Source organism: Scyliorhinus canicula, chromosome 4, assembly GCF_902713615.1.
Source record: "Scyliorhinus canicula chromosome 4, sScyCan1.1, whole genome shotgun sequence".
In the NCBI taxonomy this organism is placed as follows: domain Eukaryota; kingdom Metazoa; phylum Chordata; class Chondrichthyes; order Carcharhiniformes; family Scyliorhinidae; genus Scyliorhinus; species Scyliorhinus canicula.
This window is the reverse complement of record NC_052149.1, coordinates 143,616,803-143,639,938: the sequence shown is the minus strand read 5'-3', so window position 1 is coordinate 143,639,938 and position 23,136 is coordinate 143,616,803. Positions and strand designations below refer to the sequence as shown.

The window sequence follows — 23,136 nt, the reverse complement described above, 5'->3', positions numbered from 1 at the left end:
GTCTGTTAATCAAGCTGACTTCTGAGTTGGAAACCTTTCAAGTACAAAAGACAGGAACTGACTCCCAAACACATTCCTCCACCGTCCCCCCCCCCCCCCCCCCCCCCATCCCCCCCAGCTGTCTAACCCATCCCTGTTCATATTGGCCTTCATTAAGGCTAATAAATCTGCTACTGTTCTAACTACTTCTAACTCACCAGGAAATTCTTCCCTGTGTTTCTCTTTTATCTTTTGTGCTTCATCATAGTAGGGTTTCTTCTGCTCTTCAGTCAGCTTGTTCCACTCCAGGCCAAGTTGAACACTAATTTCAGCATTATTAGCATTGGGGTTTGCCTTGGCTAATGATGGTCTGTGAATCCGTGCCCAAACCATAAATGCATTCATCGGCCGTTTTATGTGACCACTTCGATCTTTGGAGGGTGGCATATCATTGATTTCTAAAACCAGAACAAAGGAAGAAAATTCGGATGAATGTGTAATTGTACAGGCGGTTGAACAAAATGGTATAATTGGAGTGTCACAATCTATTGAGGTGATTAAAACAAAAGCTTTTAAAAACTTGAAAACACCAAGTTGTGCTTCTGGGAAAATCTAACTACACATTGAAACAATTAAACTGAAATTGTCGTGGGAAATAGTACACACATAAATTCTAATGTACAATACAATTGCGTCAAAGGTTGTCAAATAGCTAACAAATTAATCTGTCATTGGATTCCTGCAAATAGTCACTGGGTAAATATACAATTTGTATTGTACTGAGCGATATAAACCAAAGTATTCCTCCCTATTGTTTTTCTCCTTTGCTCACAGTACTGATGCAAATGATGTAGAGATGCCGGCCTTGGACTGGGGTGGGCACAGTAAGGAGTCTTACAACACCAGGTTAAAGTACAACAGGTTTATTTGGAATCACGAGCTTTCGGAGAGTAGCTCTTTCATCAGGTGAGTACTGATGCATGCAAGGTTACAGATTCAGATGCACTGTTAATTACTGGTATCCTGCCCAAACGTACAGGCTGGAATTTTTCAGCCCTGTCGTAATGGAACCCACCGTGGAAGATGTGGTGGGCTAGCCAAAGGCCCTCTGACTTTCAGCAGGACCGCAGGATACTGGCAGTGGGCAGGGTCCGGAAATCCCGTCCTTTAAGTTTAAACCTAAATGTTGAACAATGTTGGAGTAATGGAGTTCAACCTAGTCCAGCTCACAGCTGCCCTCTTCTCAAATGTACTTTCTGACAGGAGAGTGTCCAAAGACATTAAAGGACATTGGTTCAATTTTCCCCTTTCTAGCCACACTGAGGAAAACGGACATTAACTGACTCAGAATAATTTCTCTCTATGCTAAATTTCTTCGCTCAAGAACAGCTTTTAGGAAAACAATTGTTTTCAAATTGGCTGCTGCAACTGCATACTAGGAACTTGGCATCAATTCTTTTTGCAGAACAGAAGTATCTGATAGAACCCAATAAATCCAGCATAGTTAATAACTGACAAATAGATGCATCTGGGAAACCAATCATCACATATATCTGGGAGCCAGCTACATTCATTCAACAATTAGTAAACAAAGATGGGCTATAAATTACTTTGCCCCAAAAATGAGTGTGGGGATCGAAATGCGTAAGTGGAATGCAGAAAGCATGCCAACCCGGTGCTAACTACAAATTGTAATGATTTCTGCATGCAGTCAGAGGTTCCCACGCTGTTCATTGGCTGCAAGCATCAATATTGTTTGTAAGTTGTATTTCTTAAAGCCGACCTGCTCCTCTTACAGGAGAGAGGTATTGTCAAGGTAACAGGTGCTGGAATTGATTTTGACCAAGGAACGTTTGAACATGGGAGAGAACAGCCCCTGGGATTGTGGACACTCTGCAGGAGGTCCTGTTAGAGTAGGCAGAAAGGAGGAGAGACATCTTGTAACCTCAGGAGGCAGGAGGCCCTCCATACACATATGAAAAGACAGTGGGAGCAGTTAGATTTAGGTGCCAAGGATTTGGATGCAATGCCAGAAGATATTTGGCTATCTCACATGGGTGGGCCATATCACTGAATTCATTACAAATGCCATACCGTGGGCAGGAAGGTAGCACAGTGGTTAGCACAGCACAAGGGACCCGGGTTCAATTCCCGACTTGGGTCACTGTCTGTGTGGGGTCTGCATGTTCTCCCCATGTCTGCGTGGGTTTCCTCCGGGGGGTTCCAGTTTCCTCGCAAAAGTCCTGAAAGACGTGCTTGTTAGGTGAATTGGACATTCTATATTCTCCCACAATGTACCCAAACAGGCGCCGGAGTGTGGCGACTAGGGGATTTTCACAGTATATTCTTTGCAGTGTTAATGTAAGCCTACTTGCGACACTAATAAAGATTATTATTTTACCAACTGCACCACTAGCCTCAACCATTGCTGAATTCACCACACCCACGTCATTCAATTCCTGTCAAACAGGACTTATACCTAATGTGTTGACCGTCACGCTCGTAGCACTGTGGTAAGCTTCAGACCCACATCGCACAGCTTACACACACTGGCAGCTGCCACATCACCTAAACAGACTTCATGACACGCACTGACAAGGTGTTAACCTTGGGTAGGGTGCTCTTTCCAGGAGCCGGTGCAGACTCGATGGGCCGAATGGCCTCCGTCTGCACTGTAAATTCTATGAAAAAAAACTTGGCACTGGGCTTTGCACAGTGCTTGCAGTCCATTCTTTCCATCATGAAAGTGTGGCCAATTCATGGGAAGACTTGCAAACTCAACCATGAGGCAGTATGTTATGGCTGCTGCTTCAGGTTCCATTACAGCACAAGCAGGAACCATATTATCATAGAATTTACAATGCAGAAGGAGGCCACTCGGCCAATCGAGTCTGCACCGGCTCTTGGAGAGAGCACCCTACACCTCCACCCTATACCCATAACCCAGTAACCCCACCCAACACTAAGGGCAATTTTGGACACTAAGGGCAATTTATCATGGCCAATCCACCTAACCTGCACATCTTTGGACTGTGGGAGGAAACCGGAGCACCCGGAGGAAACCCACGCACACACGGGGAGAACATGCAGACTCCACACAGACAGTGACCCAAGCCGGGAATCGAACCTGGAACCCTGGAGCTGTGAAGCAATTGTGCTATCCACAATGCTACCATGCACCCTAATATGCGGGTGCTACAGTGTAATCTAGGCTCTGTCATGCAAGATTATCTTGCTACCATGCAAATTCAGACTACTGCCACCATGAGTCCAGATTCAAGTGTTCAAACCAGCTTCGAAGGGAAATATAGCAGTCTGAAAGGATTTTTTTCATAGGCTGTGGATTTTCCTAGTAAGGCCAACATTTACGGTGACTCCCTAATTGCTCGAGTGGTGAGATTGATTCTTAAACCACTGCAGTCTACGTGGTGTAAGAACTCCCACAGTGCTGTTTGGTGGGTGCTGTTTGGTGGGTGCTCCAGGATTTTGATTAAGGATTCATGAAGGAATTGCAATATATGTCCAAATCAGGGTGGTGTGCGATTCGGAAGGAACTTGTGGGTGGTGGAGTTCTATCCATATTCTAACCTTATCCTTCGAGGCAATTAAGGTAACTACAAGTTGCAGGTTTGTGAGGTATTGTTGAAGATTACTAGTTGTTGAGGTGTCGAGCCAGGGAGTTACAGTAGCTCTATAAAGCATGTTTCCTCTCTCAGAATGACAGAATTCATCCTCACACCACTTTCTCTCCGTCAGTGGCCTTGCTGTCGCATGTCAGTCAGGCGGCCCAGACTGCTTCATCCCGTGCTAAGATGGTGCAGTCTGAAGCTGGGCCTAGGTCCAAAGCTTCTCCTGGTTATCATGGTGTCCCACTGAAAGTTAACAGCTTTTTATATTCTATGCCTCAGATCGTGTTTTTGGGATCCTTAAGGGGGAGGGGGAGCAGCCCCAAGTCGTGGTCCACATAGGTACCAACGACATAGGTAGGAAAAGGGATAGGGATGTAAGGCAGGAATTCAGGGAGCTAGGGTGGAAACTTAGAGCTAGAACAAACAGAGTTATTATCTCTGGGTTGTTACCCGTGCCACGTGCTAGCAAGTCGAGGAATAGGGAGAGAGAGCAGTTGAACAAGTGGCTGCAGGGATGGTGCGGGGGGGGGGGGGGGTTTCAGATTCCTGGACAATTGGGGCTAATTCTGGGGTAGGTGGGACCTCTACAAACGGGATGGTCTACACCTGGACCAGAGGGGTACTAATATCCTCGGGGGGAGGTTTGCTAATGCTCTTCGGAAGGGTTTAAACTAGTTCAGCAGGGGATTGGGAACTTGAATTGTAGCTCCAGTACACAAGAAGCTGAGAGTAGTGAGGTCATGAGTAAGGTTTCAAAGTTGCAGGAGTGTACCGACAGGAAGAAAGGTGGTCTAAAGTGTGTCTACTTCAATGCCAGGAGCATCCGGAATAAGGTGGGTGAGCTTGCGGCATGGGTTAGTACCTGGGACTTCGATGTTGTGGCCATTTCGGAGACATGGATAGAGCAGGGCGAGGAATGGTTGTTGCAGGTGCCGGGGTTTAGATATTTCAGTAAGTTCAGAGAAGGTGGTAAGAGAGGGGGAGGGGTGGCATTGTTAGTCAAGGACAGCATTACGGTGGCTGAGAGGACATTTGATGAGGACTCGAATACTGAGGTAGTATGGGCTGAGTTAAGAAACAGGAAAGGAGAGGTCAACCTGTTAGGGCTTTTCTATAGGCCTCCGAAAAGTTCCAGAGATGTAGAGGAAAGGATTGCAAAGATGATTCTGGATAGGAGCGAAAATAACAGGGTAGTTGTTATGGGGGACTTTAACTTTCCAAATATTGACTGGAAACACTATAGTTCGAGTACTTTAGATGGATCCGTTTTTGTCCAAAATGTGCAGGAGGGTTTCCTGATGCAGTATGTAGATAGGCCAACAAGAGGCGAGGCCATATTGGATTTGGTACTGGGTAATGAACCAGGACAGGTGTTAGATTTGGAGGTAGGTGAGCATTTTGGTGATAGTGATCACCATTCGATTACGTTTACTTTAGCGATGGAAAGGGATAGGTATAAACCGCAGGGCAAGAGTTATTGCTGGGGGAAAGGCAATTATGATGCGATGAGGCAAGACTTAGGATGCATCGCCTGGAGAGGAAAACTGCAGGGGATGGACACAATGGAAATGTGGAGCATGTTCAAGGAACAGCTACTGCGTGTCCTTGATAAGTATGTACCTGTTAGGCAGGGAGGAAGTGGTCGAGTGAAGGAACCATGGGTTACTAAAGCAGTTGAATCACTTGTCAAGAGGAAGAAGGAGGCTTATGTGAAGATGAGACGTGATGGTTCAGTTGGGTCGCTTGAGAGTTACAAGTTAGCTAGGAAGGCTCTAAAGAGAGAGCTAAGAAGAGCCAAGCGAGGACATGAGAAGTTTTTGGCAGGTAGGATCAAGGATAACCCTAAAGCTTTCTATAGGTATGTCAGGAATAAAAGAATGACTAAGGTAAGAGTAGGGCCAGTCAAGGACAGTGTGGGAAGTTGTGCGTAGAGTCCGAGGAGATAGGAGAGGTGCTAAATGAGTATTTTTCGTCAGTATTCACACAGGGAAAAGACAAAAAGTTGTCGAGAATACTGAGATACAGGCTACTAGACTAGAAGGGCTTGAGGTTCATAAGGAGGAGGTGTTAGCGATTCTGGAAAGTGTGAAAATAGATAAGTCCCCAGGGCCGGATGGGATTTATCCTAGGATTCTCTGGGAAGGTAGGGAGGAGATTGCTGAGCCTTTGGCTTTGATCTTTAAGTCATCTTTGTCTACAGGAATAGTGCCAGAGGACTGGAGGATAGCAAATGTTGTCCCCTTGTACAAGAAGTGGAGTAGAGATAACCCCGGTAACTATAGACCAGTGAGCCTTACTTCTGTTGTGGGAAAAGTCTTGGAAAGGTTTATAAGAGATAGGATGTATAATCATCTGGAAAGGAATAATTTGATTAGAGATAGTCAACATGGTTTTGTGAAGGGTAGGTCGTGCCTCACAAACCTCATTGAGTTCTTTGAGAAGGTGACCAAACAGGTGGATGAGGATAAAGCAGTTGACGTGGCGTATATGGATTTCAGTAAAGCGTTTGATAAGGTTCCCCACGGTAGGCTATTGCAGAAAATACAGAGGCATGGGATTCAGGGTGATTTAGCAGTTTGGATCAGAAATTGGCTAGCTGATAGAAGACAAAGAGTGGGGGTTGATGGGAAATGCTCTGACTGGTGTCCAGTTACTAGTGGTGTGCCACAAGGATCTGTTTTGGGGCCGTTGCTGTTTGTCATTTTTATAAATGACCTGGAGGAGGGTGTAGAAGGATGGGTGAGTAAATTTGCAGATGACACTAAAGTCGGTGGAGTTGTGGACAGTGCAGAAGGATGTTACAAGTTACAGAGGGACATAGATAAGCTGCAGAGCTGGGCTGACAGGTGGCAAATGGAGTTTAATGCAGAAAAGTGTGAGGTGATTCATTTTGGAAGGAATAGCAGAAAGGCAGAGTACTGGGCTAATGGTAAGATTCTTGGTAGTGTGGACGAGCAGAGTGATCTCGGTGTCCATGTCCATAGATCCCTGAAAGTTGCCACCCAGGTTGAGAGGGTTGTTAAGAAGGCGTACAGTGTGTTAGCTTTTATTGGTAGAGGAATTGAGTTTCGGAGCCATGAGGTCATGTTGCAGTTGTACAAAACTCTGGTGCGGCCGCATTTGGAGTATTGTGTGCAGTTCTGGTCGCCACATTATAGGAAGGATGTGGAAGCATTGGAAAGGGTACAGAGGAGATTTACAAGAATGTTGCCTGGTATGGAGGGAAGATCATATGAGGAAAGGCTGAAGGACTTGAGGCTGTTTTCGTTAGAGAGAAGAAGGTTAAGAGGGGACTTAATTGAGGCATACAAGATGATCAGAGGATTAGATAGGGTGGACATCGAGAGCCTTTTTCCTCGGATGGTGATGTCCAGCACGAGGGGACATAGCTTTAAATTGAGGGGAGATAGATATAGGACAGATGTCAGAGGTAGGTTCTTTATTCAGAGAGTAGTAAGGGTGTGGAATGCCCTGCCTGCAACAGTAGTGGACTCGCCAACACTAAACGCATTCAAATGGTCATTGGATAGGCATATGGACGATAAGGGAATAGTGTAGCGGGACTTTAGAAGGGTTTCACAGGACGGTGCAACATTGTGGGCCGAAGGGCCTGTACTGCGCTGTAATGTTCTATGTTCTATGCTGCAACCATTAAGGTAGCAACACACAGGAGCACTGTGTCAGGCCAAGGCACATGGAAAGGAACATATAAGGGTGATCAGTTGACATTTTTACATACTATGGCATGTTTGATTTATAAATTTGATTTGGAATGTTTATTTTGTGGTGGCTTTAACTTTTGCATTGTGACCAAGTGGACTTTGTGATGGTCAGGAACAGAAGGAAGGTAGGAATGGGACTGTTGTTGAATGGGGAATTGGGGCTATGTTTGCTGGTATTGCACTCTGCTGTGTTGTTCAGGCAGCCTGGCAAAAAAGAAGGCTTGCTGATTGTCTCCTCCCTTCCTTTTTCCTTCTCATCCTCTCCCTCTTCCTGTTGCTAGGTAAGAAGTCCTACAACACCAGGTTAAAGTCCAACAGGTTTGTCTCAAATCACTAGCTTTCAGAGCATTGCTCCTTCCTCGGGTAGAAGTCTTACAACACCAGGTTAAAGTCCAACAGGTTTGTTTCAAACTCATGTGCTCACCCCAGTCCAACGCCGGCATCTCCACATCAAGCCTTCCTCAGGTGAAGGAACAGTGCTCTGAAAGCTAATGATTTGAAACAAACCTGTTGGACTTTAACCTGGTGTTGTAAGACTTCTTACTGCGCTCACCCCAGTCCAACGCCAGCATCTCCACATCACATCTTCCTGTTGCTAAGCTGTTTACCATATCATTGATGAGCATGTGCAGCAGACCATCACAAATCTTGACCACCCACCCTACTGGGGACTGCAGGGCACCTCCAGTGTAGGTAGGAATGTTGTTTCAGCACCCCAGTGGTTTACGCCATCACATTTTATGTGGTAGCGTAACTTTCATTAAATACATGTTGCCCGCCGAGGTCCCAGGTTCGATCCTGGCTCTGGGTCACTGGCCATGTGGAGTTTGCACATTCTCCCCGTGTTTGCGTGGGTTTTGCCCCCACAACTCAAAAATATGCAGGGTAGGTGGATTGGCCACGCTAAATTGCCCCTTAATTGGAAACAAATAATTGGGTACTCTAAATTTATTTATTTAAAAAAAATACATGTTGCCCATGTGTGCATGGGATGCACATCAGAGTCATCAGCCATGTCATCAGTGGGTATCCCAGTAGGCATCCTCTGGTTTTTCGTAGTGGCTCAAATCCAGCTGGCACAGCAGACTGCAACAGAATGAAGGCACTGTGACTGCTACTAGGGCACCAGGCATTGGTTTGCTGTGTTTGATTGCACTTCAGCTGGACATTGAGGGAGTGGAATCCCTTTTTGTTGCAGTATATCTCTGATTAGAAATGGGATGGTTTTTCAATCCAAGGTCAGGAATCCAACCCCAGATCATTTCCTGGTCCGGACCACGCTAGTGACATGTCAAAATTTGCAAATGTAAAGCCCCTAATTGGCCCTTAAGTGAGTTTGGTATCCAATAAAAGACATTGGGAGTGGCCTGGAGGGGCCTCATCATTGAGGGCAGTTTAAAAGGTAAATGGCAGCCAGAACCAGGCTCTGAGCATAGAGCTTAGAGGACCAGCACTGACCTAGGGAGCCATCCCCAGCGTGTCACATGCTTTGCTGATGCCTCCCTTGAGACTTTGCCAAATGCTGTCGCCAAGTGAAGAGATCTGCTCTTCCTAAATCTGGAAGAGAAAATCGTCCAAGAGGGCCTGAATAGACATGGGGAAGAAGGTCAGAATCCTGGGAATCACAAGGAGGACATGAGTGGTCAGAGAGTCAAAGTTGGTTACAGCATGGAAACAGACCCTTCGGCCCAGCATGTCCATGCCACCCAGTTTCTATCATTAAGCTAGTCCCGCTTGCCCGCATTTGGCCCATTTCCCTCTATACCCACCCTGTCCATGTAACTGTCTAACTGCTTTTTAAAGGACAAAATTGTACCCGCCTCTACCACTGCCTCTGGTAGCCAGTTCCAGATGCTCACCACCCTCTGTGTGAAGAAATGTGCCCTCTGGTCTCTTTTGTATCTCTCGCCTCTCCCCTTAAACCTATGCCCTCTAGTTCTAGACTCCTCTACCTTTGGGAAAAGATGCCGACTATCTACCTTATCTATGCTCCTCATCATTTTATAGACCTCTATAAGATCACCCCTAAGCCACCTACGTTCCAGGGAAAAAAGTCCCAGCCTCTCCTGATAACTCAGACCATCAGGTCCTGGTAGCATCCTCGTAAATCTCTTTTGCACTCTTTCTAGTTTAACAATATCCTTCCTATAATAGGGTGACCAGAACTGAGCACAGTATCCCATGTGAGGTCTTACCAATGTCTTGCACAACTACAACAAGACGTCCCAACTCCTGTATTCAATACTCTGACCAATAAACCCGAGCATGCTGAATGTCTTCACCACCTTGTCCACCTGCGACTCCACCTTCAAGGGGATATGAATCTGTACTCCTAGATCTCTTTGTTCTGTAACTCTCCCCAACTCCTTACATTAACTAAGTAGGTCCTGCCCTGATTTGATCTACCAAAATGCATCACCTCACAATTATCCAAATTAAACTCCATCTGCCATTCATCGGTCCACTGGCCCAATTTTTTAAGATTCTATTGGAATCATATATAACCTTCTTCATTATCCACTGCGCCACCAATCTTGGTGTTATCTGCAAATTTACTAACCATGCCTCCTACATTCTCATCCAAATCATTTAGATTTAGAACAGTACAGCACAGAACAGGCCCTTCGGCCCTCGATGTTGTGCCGAGCAATGATCACCCCACTCAAACTCACGTATCCACCCTATACCCGTAACCCAACAACTCCCCCTTAACCTTACTTTTTAGGACACTACGGGCAATTTAGCATGGCCAATCCACCTAACCCGCACATCTTTGGACTGTGGGAGGAAACCGGAGCACCCGGAGGAAACCCACGCATACACGGGGAGGACGTGCAGACTCCGCACAGACAGTGACCCAGCCGGGAACCGAACCTGGGACCCTGGAGCTGTGAAGCATTGATGCTAACCACTATGCTACCGTGCTGCCCCATTTATATGCATTAAGATAACAGTGGACCCAGCACCAATCCCTGAGGCGCACCGCTGGTCACAGGCCTCCAGTTTGAAAAACAACCCTCCACAATCACCCTTTGGCTTCGGTCGCCAAACCAATTTTGCTACTTCACCCTGGATTCTGTGATTTTTAACCTTTTGCAACAACCTACCATGCGGTACCTTGTCAAAGGCCTTGCTAATATCCGTGTAGACAACGTCGACGGCACTGCCCTCATCTACCTTCTTGGTTACCCCTTCAAAAAACTCAATCAAATTCACGAGACATGACTTTTCCCTTACAAAGCCATGCTGACTTTGCCTAATTAGCCCTGAGGGAATGCTTGTAGGGAATGCTCAAATGCTTGTAGATCCTGTCCCTTAGAATAACCATCTAACAACGTACCCACTACAGAAGTAAGGCTCACTAGTCTGTAGTTCCAAGGCTTATCCCTACAGCCCTTCTTAAACAAGGCCACAATATTTGCTATCCTCCAATCTTCAGGCAACACTCCTGTGGCTGTCGATGATTCAAATATCTCAGCTAAGGGGCAGGCAATTTCCTCCCTAGCCTCCCACAACGTCCTGGGATACATTTCATCAGGTCCCGTGGATTTATCTATCTTGATGCGCTTTAATACCTCCAACACCTCCTTCTCTGTAATATGTACACTCCTCAAGCCATCACTTTTTATTTTCCCAAGTTCCCTAACATTCGTGCCTTTCTCAACAGTAAATCCTGACGAGAAACATTCATCCTGAACAGATGCCGGAATGTGGCGACTAGGGGCTTTTCACAGTAACTTCATTGAAGTCTACTTGTGACAATAAGTGATTATTATTATTATTATTTAGGACCTCTCCCACCCTTTGTGGATCTGCACAAAGATTACCTTGTTTACCTTTAAGAGACCCTACCCTCTCCCTAGTCACTCCTTTATGTATCTGGCAAAGCTCTTTGGATTTTCCTCAGCCTTATCTGCCAAGACAATCTCATGTCCCCTTTTTGTCCTCCTGATTTCTCTCTTAATTTTATTCTGACAAACCCTATACTCTTCAAGGCATCCACTTGATCCCAGTTGCCTATGCATGTGATATGCCTCCTTCTTCCTTTTGACCATGTCTGCCTCCTTCTTCCTTTTGACCATGCATAGGCAGCTGTGTACAATGCAGAAAGTGCATCAGTGGTCTGATAAGGTCTGGGCAGTGAGTGACAAGTGACACCTGGGTGATAGGCTTCTAGCTCTGTATAAATCAGCATGCATATAAGCAGAAAAACTCTCCTTAACATTATCAGATCAACTGGCCAGTTGCATCACTGAGATGTCAGCAACACTCACACATGGAGCCTTGTTGAACAGGGAGTATCACTGAGGAATGAACCATCTCATGTGAATGTTATGCTGGAATAGGTGAGGGAGAGGAGTCTCTTCATACATCACCCTGTCTTCATTGTGCAGGACAAGAGGGCACATAATTCGAGAGAGGTACTTCACAGACTGGAGGTGGTGTGCCACAGCTTCATATGCTGACCCTGATGGAGGAGATAGTGCTGAAGATGACGAGGGTGCCATTGAATCAAGCCGTGAGCGATGGTGAAATGGGAGATCATCCACATCCACTTTATACCCTGAAAACTGACCAGATTCCGCTAATGTCCCCATAATCCTTCTAATCCCCTTCCCCTCCCAGCGGCTCTGAAATATACAGAAATAGATCATTCTGTATAGCAAGAACTGTGCTCCACCCACCCTCCACCCCGCACTATCCCCTGTCAGACCCCCAACGTTCTCAGTGCCATCGCCAACGGTTCTATAACCAGGGAAAACAGCAGCGCGGAGAGTGGACAACCTTGCCTCGTTCCCCGATGTAGTCTGAGATATCCTGAACTGATCCGGTTTGTCCACACACTCGCCACCGGTGACTGGTATAACAACTCGACCCAGTCCACAAACCCCTGCCCAAACCCAGACCGCCCCAGGACCTCCCACAGATAGTCCCAGGTGCCTCCCCTTCACAAACCCCATCTGGTCCTCCCCTATCACCCCGGGCACACAATCCTCTATTCTCGAGGCCAGGATCTTGGCCAATAGTTTGGCATCTACATTTAGCAGGGAAATCGGTGTGTATGACCCACATTGTTCCGTATCATTTTCCCATTTCAAAATGAGGGAGATCGAAGCCAATGACAGCATAGGGGGGAGTTCTCCCAGCTCCCTTGCCTCGTTAAAAGGCCTGACCAGCAATGGACCCAGTATGCCCAAAAACATCTTGTAGAATTCCACCGGGTACCCATTCGGCGCCGGGGCTTTGCCCGATTGCATCGCCTCCAACCCCTCCACCACATCTACAAGGCCAATTGGGGCCCCCAAGCCCTCCACCAGCTCGTCCTCCACCTTCGGGAACTCCAATCCCTTTAAGAACTGCCTCATCACTCCGGCCCAACTGGGGGTTCCGACTCATACACCTTACTATAAAATTCCCTAAACGCTCCATTCACCCCCTCCGGGTCCTATAGCATCTTTCCTCCTGTGTCCTTCACTTTCCTGATCTCCTTGCTGCCTGCTGCTTCCTCAACTGGTGCGCTAGCATCCTGCTCGCCTTCTCTCCATATTCATGCACTGCCCCTCTCACCCTTCTCAACTGCCCCACCGCCTTACCCGTAAATATTAACCCAAATTCCATTTGCAACCTCTGCAGCTCCTTTAACAGCCCCGCCTCCGGGGCGTCTGCATATCTCCTGTCTACCTGCAGGATTTCCATCTCCGCCCGCTCCGCCTTCTCCCTATGTGCCCAAATTGATATTAACTCTCCCCTAACCACTGCCTTCAGTGCCTCCCATACCATACCGGCCGAGACCTCCCCCCTATCATTAATTTCCACGAACCCCTGGATGGTCTTCCTCACCCTATCACACACGTCTTCCTCCGCCAACAGTCCCACGTCCAACCTCCATTGCTGCCTCCGACACCAACCTGCCCCTTTTTGTTCACCCACAGATCCACCCAGTGCAGGGCGTGAGCCAACACCACTATCGCTGAATACTCGGCATCCACCACCCCCGCCAGCAAAGTCCTGTCAAATACACAAAAGTCAATGCAGTGCACATGGGAGAAGAATGAAAACTCTTTCGCCCTCGGTCTCCCAAATCTCCACGGATCCACTCCCCCCATGTGCTCCATGAACCCCCTTAGCTCCTTTGCTACCTCCGACACCCTCCCTGACCTCAAACTCAACCAGTCCAGTCTCGGATCCAGAACTGCATTAAAATTCCACCCCCATAATCAGCCGATGCGAGTTCAGGTCAGGGATCTTCCCCAGCACAGGCTGCATAAAATCAACATCATCCCAGTTTGGGGCATAGATATTTACCAATACCACTGGCAACTACTCCAGGTACCCACTTAACATGACAAATCTCCCCCCAGAGTCAGCCACTATACTTGCCACTTCAAATGCCACCTGCTTGTTAATCAAAATTGCCACCCCCCTCCCCCTCACTTTAGAGTCCAATCCCAAGTGAAATACCTGCTCTACCCACCCCTTCCTCAGTCTAGTCTGGTCCCCCACCTTCAGATGCGTCTCCTGAATCATAGCCACATCTGACTTTAAGCTTTTAAATGTGCGAATAAGCAGGACCTTTTAAAAAAAAAATAATTTGTATTGAAAAATTTTGAATTTATACAACAACATCAAACCATACTAAAATACCAACGATAACAGTAATGACAACAATCATGAACCTTCGCCCCTCCTCAATGAACAACCCAACATATTAACGACAACTTAAGTTAACACAATGTTAAGTTACATAACCGTAGCGAAAAAATATAGAAACTATAATAAGGAACACCCACCCCCCGGTTGCTGCTGCTTTTGACCAAGATACCTATCTTTGTGCCAGGAAGTCCAGAAAAGGCTGCCACCGTTTATAGAACCCTTGTACTGATCCTATCAGGGCAAATTTGACCCTCTCCAATTTTATAAATCCCGCCATGTCACTGATCCAGGTCTCCACACTTGGGGGCCTCGCATCCTTCCACTGCAGCAAGATCCTCCGCCGGGCTACTAGGGACGCAAAGGCCAGGATACCGGCCTCTTTCGCCTCCTGCACTCCCAGCTCCACCGCAACTCCGAAAATCGTGAGTCCCCACCCTGGTTTGACCCTGGATCCAACCACCCTCGACACCGTCCCCGCCACCCCCTTCCAGAATTCTTCCAGTGCCGGGCATGCCCAGAACATATGGGCATGATTCGCTGGACTCCCCGAACACCTGGTGCATCTGTCCTCACCCCTAAAGAACCTACTCATCCTAGTCCCGGACATGTGGGCCCGGTGCAGCACCTTAAATTGGATGAGACTAAGCCTCACACATGAAGAGGAAGAGTTGACTCTCTCCAAGGCATCCGCCCAAGTCCCGTCCTCTATCTGCTCCCCAAGTTCCCCCTCCCATTTAGCCTTCAGCTCCTCCACTGACGACTCCTCCACCTCTTGCATTACCTTATAGATGTCAGACACCTTCCCCTCTCCGACCCACACCCCCAAAAGCACTCTGTCCATCGTCCCCCGCGAGGGCAGCAAAGGGAATCCCTCTACCTGTCGCCTAGCAAACGCCTTTACCTGCAAGTATCTGAACATGTTCCCTTGGGGAAGCCCAAATTTATCTTCCAGTTCCCCCAGGCCCGCAAACCTCCCGCCAATAAACAGGTCCCTCAATTTACTGATGCCCACCCTTTGCCACCCCCTAAATCCCCCATCCTTGTTCTCCGGGAGGAACTGATGATTGCCACCCAATGGAGCCTCCATCGAGCCCCCTGTTTCCCCCCCTATGCCGTCTCCACTGTCCCCAGATTCTTGGGGTCGCCGCCACCACCGGGCTCGTGGTAAACCTCTTAGGGGAGAGCGGCAACGGCGCCGTTACCATGGCACCCAGGTTCGTACCACTATATGACGCCATCTCCATTCTTTTCCACGCCGCCCCTCCCCCCTCCATCACCCATTTATGCACCATTGACACATTGGCCGCCCAATAGTACCCCAAAAGGTTGGGCAGCGCCAGACCGCCTCTATCCCTCCCTCGCTCCAGGAAAACCCTCTTCACTCTCGGAGTCCCATGTGCCCACACAAAGCTCAAGATACTGCTAGTCATTCTCCTAAAGAAGGCCCTGGGGATAAAGATGGGCAGGCACTGAAAGAGGAACAAGAACCTCGGAAGCACTGTCATTTCGACGGACTGCACCCTCCCCGTCAACGACAATGGCAGCATGTCCCACCTCTTGAACTCCTCCTCCATCTGATCTACAAGTCTGGTGAAATTATGTTTGTGAAGAGTCCCCCAGTCCCTGGCCCCGGCACCCTCAGGTACCTAAAACTCTCCCCTGCCCGCCTAAGCGGGAGCCTACCAATTCCTTCCTCCTGGTCTCCAGGGTGCACCACAAACACCTCGCTCTTGCCTAAATTTAGTTTATAACCTGAAAAGGTCCCAAACTCAGTTAGCAGCTCCATCACCCCCGGCATCCCTCCCACCGGGTCCGCCACATACAGTAACAGGTCATCGGCATACAACGACACCCTATGTTCCTCCCCACCTCGCACCAAACTTCTCCACCTCTCTGAATCCCTCAGCGCCATCGCCAGCAGCTCGATTGCCAATGCAAACAACAAGGGGACAGGGGCAACCCTGCCTGGTCCCTCGGTAGAGCCGGAAGTACTCCGACCTCCTCCCATTCGTGGCCACGCACGCCATCGGGGCCTCATATAGCAGCCTCACCCATCTAATAAACCCTTCACCAAATCCAAACCTCCCCAACACCTCCCATAAGTACCCCCACTCCACTCTATCGAAGGCCTTCTCCGCATCCAGCGCCACCACTATCTCTGCCTCCCCCTCAATCGCCGGCATCATGATGACATTCAACGATCTCCGCACATTCGTGTTCAGCTGCCTTCCCTTCACAAACCCTGTCTGGTCCTCGTGTAGAACCCCTGGCACACAGTCCTCTATCCTGGTGGCCAGGATTTTTGCCAGCACCTTGGCATCTACATTGAGGAGAGATATGGGCCTGTATGAACCACACTGCTGGGGGTCCTTGTCCCTCTTTAAGATTAACGAGATCAGCACCCGCGACATCGTCGGGGGCAAAGTCCCCCCTTCCCACGCTTCATTAAGTGTCCGCACCAGCAAGGGGCCCACTAGGTCCACAAACTTTTTATAAAATTCCACCGGGAACCCATCCGGCCCCGGTGCCTTCCCTGACTGCATCTGCCCGATCCCCTTGACTAGCTCCTCCAGCTCAATCGGCTCACCCAACCCCTCCACCTGCTCCTCCTGCACCTTCGGGAAAGAAAGCCCGTCGAGGAACCTCTTCATTCCCCTCCTCTCCCCCGTTGGCTCCGACCGGTACAGTTCCCCGTAAAAGTCGTGGAAGACCTCATTCACCTCTACTCCCTTCCGCACCACATTCCCACTCTTGTCTCTCACTCCAGCAATTTCCTTTGCCGCATCCCGCTTGCGGAGCTGATGAGCCAGCATCCTACTCGCTTTTTCACCATGTTCGTACACTGCCCCTTGTGCCTTCCTCCACTGTGCCTCCGCCTTTCTAGTCGTCAGCAAATCAAATTTAGCCTGCAGGCTGCGCCTCTCCCCCAGCAGTCCCTCTTCTGGTGCCTCTGCATACCTCCTGTCTACCTCCAGCATCCTTCCCACCAGTCTATCCCTCTCACTCCTCTCCCTGTGTGCCCGGATGGATATCAACTCCGCACGAATCACTGCCATCAGGGCTTCCCAGGCCACCCCCACCTGAACCTCCCCCGCATCGTTCACTTCGAGGTACCCCTCAATACTTGCCCAGACCCTCCTACACACCTCCTCCTCCGCCAACAACCCCACATCCAACCGCCACAACGGGCGCTGGTCCTGCACCTCCCCCATCTCCAGCTCTATCCAATGCGGAGCGTGATCGGAGATTGCAATGGCCGAATACTCGGCCTCCTCCACTCTCGGAATCAGTCCCCTACTCACCACGAAGAAGTCTATCCGAGAGTAGACACTATGTACGTGGGAGAAGAAAGAGTACTCCCGTGCCCTCGGCCTCACAAACCTCCATGGATCCACCCCACCCATCTGGTCCATAAACCCTCTCAGTACCTTGGCCGCCGACGGCCTCCTACCCATCCTAGAGCTGGACCGATCCAGTGAAGGATCCAACACCGTATTAAAGTCCCCCCCTATGATCAGACCTCCAGCCTCCAGATCCGGGACCCATCCCAACATACGCCTCATAAAGCCCGCATCGTCCCAATTTGGGGCATACACACTAGCAAGTTCCACCTTCTCTCCCTGTAGCCTGCCCCTAACCATAACATACCTACCCCCTTATCCGCCACCACCTCCGATGCCTCAAATGACACATTTTTCCCCACCAGAATTGCCACTCCCCGGTTCTTCACATCCAACCCAGAGTGGAAAACCTGCCCCACCCATCCCTTCCTTAGACGGACCTGGTCCGCCGCCTTCAGGTGGGTCTCCTGAAGCATTGCCACATCTGCCTTTAGCCCCCTCAGATGAGCAAGTACCCTCGACCGCTTCACCGGCCCATTCAAATTTCTGTTTTGGGCTCTAAAAAGAGCCGAAAAGTCCGTTTGAAACGGGAGCTCCAAAATGTGCGGCTTCCTACGTCATCGCCGCCACCGGAAACCCATAAGCAGGCTCTTTTGACCGGCCCATTCAACCCTCGCACATTCCATGTGATCAGCCTGATTGGGGGCACCCTGCCGATCAGACACTATCTTTAAAGTGTGCCCCGGTCTGCGTTTGAGATGAACTCCCCCCCCCCCCAAGCATCAAGGCAATCACCAGACTCCTACCCCCCAGCACAAGCACTGGACTATCAAACCCCTAAACATACAAGAATCGGGCGACCTCCCCACCCCAGCACACAGACATCGGGGCAATCCTACCCCCACAGGCATCAGGGTGACGCCCGACACACATATGGAAATTCCCCCAAATGGGGCTCCCCAGAGGGCCTGCTTCTGGCAACGCCACCCTGGCCAGCGGGTAGTGCCCTGCATGTCCCTCTCCCGTCAGGGGTTATACTTACACCTTTGCACCCCGTGGCAGGTTTCCCTTGACTGCTTCAAGTTTTTCTAAACTTGTTGTGAACAGGTATGAATATTCAGTGAAGTGGGGGTAAAAGCACATTGCTGGAAAGCCCATTAACTATATTAAAATTTATTGAAATGAGGGTGGCAACCTCATTATGTCACCGGCGAGGGGCTTGGGAAAATGGAGATCTTGCCGACGTACATAGAACATAGAACGATACAGCGCAGTACAGGCCCTTCGGCCCACGATGTTGCACCGACATGGGAAGTCAAAAACTAAAGGCCATCTAACCTACACTATTCCATTATCATCCATATGCTTATCCAATAAACTTTTAAATGCCCTCAATGTTGGCGAGTTCACTACTGTTGCAGGTAGGGCATTCCACGGCCTCAACACTCTTTGCGTAAAAAACCTACCTCTGACGTCTGTCCTATATCTATTACCCCTCAATTTAAGGCTATGTCCCCTCGTGCTAGCCACCTCCATCCGCGGGAGAAGGCTCTCATTGTCCACCCTATCTAACCCTCTGATCATTTTGTATGCCTCTATTAAGTCACCTCTTAACCTTCTTCTCTCTAACGAAAACAACCTCAAGTCCATCAGCCTTTCCTCATAAGATTTTCCCTCCATACCAGGCAACATCCTGGTAAATCTCCTCTGCACCTGTTCCAAAGCTTCCACGTCCTTCCTATAATGAGGCGACCAGAACTGTACGCAATACTCCAAATGTGGCCGTACCAGAGTTTTGTACAGCTGCAACATGACCTCATGGCTCCGGAACTCAATCCCTCTACCAATAAAGGCCAACACACCATAGGCCTTCTTCACAACCCTATCAACCTGGGTGGCAACTTTCAGGGATCTATGTACATGGACACCGAGATCCCTCTGCTCATCCACACTGCTAGAAATTTTACCATTAGCCAAATATTCCGCATTCCTGTTATTCTTTCCAAAGTGAATCACCTCACACTTCTCTACATTAAACTCCATTTGCCACCTCTCAGCCCAGCTCTGCAGCTTATCTATGTCCCTCTGTAACCTTCAACATCCTTCCACACTGTCTACAACTCCACCGACTTTAGTGTCGTCTGCAAATTTACTCACCCAACCTTCTGTGCCCTCCTCTAGGTCATTTATAAAAATGACAAACAGCAACGGCCCCAGAACAGATCCTTGTGGTACGCCACTCGTAACTGAACTCCATTCTGAACATTTGCCATCAACCACCACCCTCTGTCTTCTTTCAACTAGCCAATTTCTGATCCACATCTCTAAATCACCCTCAATCCCCAGCCTCCGTATTTTCTGCAATAGACGACCGTGGGGAACCTTATTAAACGCTTTACTGAAATCCATATACACCACATCAACTGCTCTACCCTCGTCTACCTGTTCAGTCACCTTCTCAAAGAACTCAATAAGGTTTGTGAGGCATGACCTACCCTTCACAAAACCATGCTGACTATCCCTAATCATATTATTCCTATCTAGATGATTATAAATCGTATCTCTTATAATCCTCTCCAAGACTTTACCCACAACAGACGTGAGGCTCACCGGCCTATAGTTACCGGGGTTATCTCTACTCCCTTTCTTGAACAAAGGGACCACATTTGCTATCCTCCAGTCCTCTGGCACTATTCCTGTAGCCAATGATGACATAAAAATCAAAGCCAAAGGCTCAGCAATCTCTTCCCTGGCTTCCCAGAGAATCCTAGGATAAATCCCATCAGGCCCTGGGGACTTATCTATTTTCACCTTGTCCAGAATTGCCAACACTTCTTCCCTACGCACCTCAATGCCATCTATTCTAATAGCCTGGGTCTCAGCATTCTCCTCCACAACATTATCTTTTTCCTGAGTGAATACTGACGAAAAGTATTCATTTAGTATCTCGCTTTTCTCCTCAGCCTCCACACACAACTTCCCACCACTGTCCTTGACTGGCCCTACTCTTACCCTAGTCATTCTTTTATTCCTGACATACCTATAGAAAGCTTTTGGGTTTTCCTTGATCCTACCTGCCAAAGACTTCTCATGTCCCCTCCTTGCTCGTCTTAGCTCTCTCTTTAAATCCTTCCTCGCTTCCTTGTAACTATCAAGCACCCCAACTGAAACTTCACGCCTCATCTTCACATAGGCCTCCTTCTTCCTCTTAACAAGAGATTCCACTTCTTTGGTAAACCACGGTTCCCTCGCTCGACCCCTTCCTCCCTGCCTGACTAGTACGTACTTATCAAGAACATGCAATAGCTGTTCCTTGAACAAGCTCCATATATCCAGTGTGCCCAACCCTTGCAGCCTACTTCTCCAACCTACACATCCTAAGTCATGTCTAATGGCATCATAATTGCCCTTCCCCCAGCTATAACTCTTGCCCTGCGGGGTATACTTATCCCTTTCCATCACTAACGTAAAGGTCACCGAATTGTGGTCACTGTTTCCAAAGTGCTCACCTACCTCCAGATCTAACACCTGGCCTGGTTCATTACCCAAAACCAAATCCAATGTGGCCTCGCCTCTTGTTGGCCTGTCAACATATTGTGTCAGGAAACCCTCCTGGACACATTGTACAAAGAACGACCCATCTAATGTACTCGAACTATATCTTTTCCAGTCAATATTTGGAAAGTTAAAGTCTCCCATAACAACTACCCTGTTACTTTCGCTCTTTTCCAGAATCATCTTCGCCATCCTTTCCTCTACATCCCTAGAACTATTAGGTGGCCTATAGAAAACTCCCAACAGGGTGACCTCTCCTTTCCTGTTTCTAACCTCAGCCCATACTACCTCGGAAGAAGAGTCCCCATCTAGCATCCTTTCCACCACCGTAATACTGTCCTTGACTAGCAGCGCCACACCTCCCCCTCTTTTGCCCCCTTCTCTGAGCTTACTAAAACACCTAAACCCCGGAACCTGCAACAACTATTCCTGTCCCTGCTCTATCCATGTCTCTGAAATGGCCACAACATCGAAGTCCCAGGTACCAACCCATGCTGCCAGTTCCCCTACCTTATTTCGTATACTCCTGGAATTGAAGTAGACACACTTCAAACCACCTACCTGAACACTGGCACCCTCCTGCGAAGTCAAATCTGTGCTCCTGACCTCTATACTCTCAATCTCCCATACCCCAAAACTACAATCCAGGTTCCCATGCCCCTGCTGAATTAGTTTAAACCCCCCCAAAGAGCACTAACAAATCTCCCCCCCAGGATATTGGTGCCCCTCAGGTTCAGATGTAGACCATCCTGTCTATAGAGGTCCCACCTTCCCCAGAAAGAACCCCAGTTATCCAGTGACTCTTGTTTTCTGACTCTCATGAGATTTTGGGCCCAGGCTGCCGTTTACACTGACGGCTAACGCAGGCTCAAAATTTCCCATTGACCTTAGGGTTAACATTGTTGCTTCACAGCGCCAGCGTCCCAGATTCAATTCCCGGCTTGGGTCACTGTCTGTGCAGAGTCTGCACGTTCTCCCTGTGTCTGCGTGGGTTTCCTCCGGATGCTCTATGGGAGCTCACTCCCACAAGTCCCGAAAGATGTACTGTTAGGTAATTTGAACATTCTGAATTCTCCCTCCATGGACCCGAACAGGTGCCGGGATGTGGCGACCGGAATGTGGCGACCGGAATGTGGCGACGAGGGGCTTTTCACAGTAACTTCATTGCAGTGTTAATGTAAACCTAATTGTGACAATAAAGATTGTTAAGAGTATTAATATAATTATTAAAAATTATATGGGCAAGAAAAGGGTCGGTTTCACAATTTGCATTCGTAAGCTTGGGCCAACAGCTGTTTTGGGAATTGCAAATATGTGTAATTCAGTAAAAACGTGTTTCTGAGTTATCCCAATCATGTAATTGCCAATACTCACACTTGAATGATGGTCAGTTCAGTGAGGTACTGCAGACAGCCTTAGAATTGTAATCCAATTATAACTAGCAGAAGACTTTGAATTCAGTTGAAGAATGAAAAGGGAAGAAAAGCAATTGGGAAAACTACAGCAGGAAGTATCTGTTAATATATTTATTGAACCAACCTTTTAAACAAAAAGTCGCCATACACTGTATTGCCTCCAAAATGCTGGGTCTCTCCGAACATCTACTTAAATATCTGGCATCAGTCTCTCTCTTAAATATTCACAATATTTCGAAAAGGCATGGGGCTGCAGTTGTCATCTTAAAGATTTGCACGTTGTTGTTGGATGAGCTCAATTCTGGCCTTGGGTGACTGTGTGGAGTTTTCACATTCTCCCCGTGTCTGCATGGGTTTCCTCTGGGTGCTCCGGTTTCCTCTCTCAGTCCAAAAATGTACAGGTTAGGTGGACTGGCCATGCTAAATTGCTTCTTAAGTGTCCAAAAGGTTAGGTGGGGTTACTGGGATGGGGTGAGTTCATGGGCTTAGGTAGGGTGCTCGTTCGGAAAGTTGGTGCCAACTCGATGGGCCAAATAGCAGCGATTTTATGGCACAAAAACTGATATTTAAAACGCCATTAAAAAGGGTCTCAGAGCAAAAATTGATCATTATATTTTAAAACATAAATAGCAGCATTTCAAACTAATACAAGCAACAACATGTTGTAGTGGAATCACACTGTTTGACATTGTAGTTCTACACAACAACCGAAGAGGTACAATCCATGAACATTTATTGCCGACATTGCGGCTGGCTAGCAGAATTTGATTTCGATATTAGAAATAGATTAAAAAGAGTGCAATCAAATAAGGTTTAACAGAAGACAAAATTAGATTTTCTT

The 23,136-nt window shown here is 48.2% G+C and overlaps 1 protein-coding gene across 3 annotated transcripts in view; it reads right to left on the bottom strand.

The window, feature by feature from the left end:
- LOC119965055 (transcription factor SOX-30-like) overlaps positions 1-23,136 on the bottom strand; it is a 175,428-nt gene that overhangs the window by 67,212 nt on the left and 85,080 nt on the right. For all 3 annotated transcript variants that reach the window (XM_038795293.1, XM_038795295.1, XM_038795294.1), the window contains exon 3: positions 198-437. In XM_038795293.1, coding sequence (XP_038651221.1) covers positions 198-437 — 240 coding nt within the window. The remainder of the gene's footprint in view (positions 1-197; positions 438-23,136) is intronic.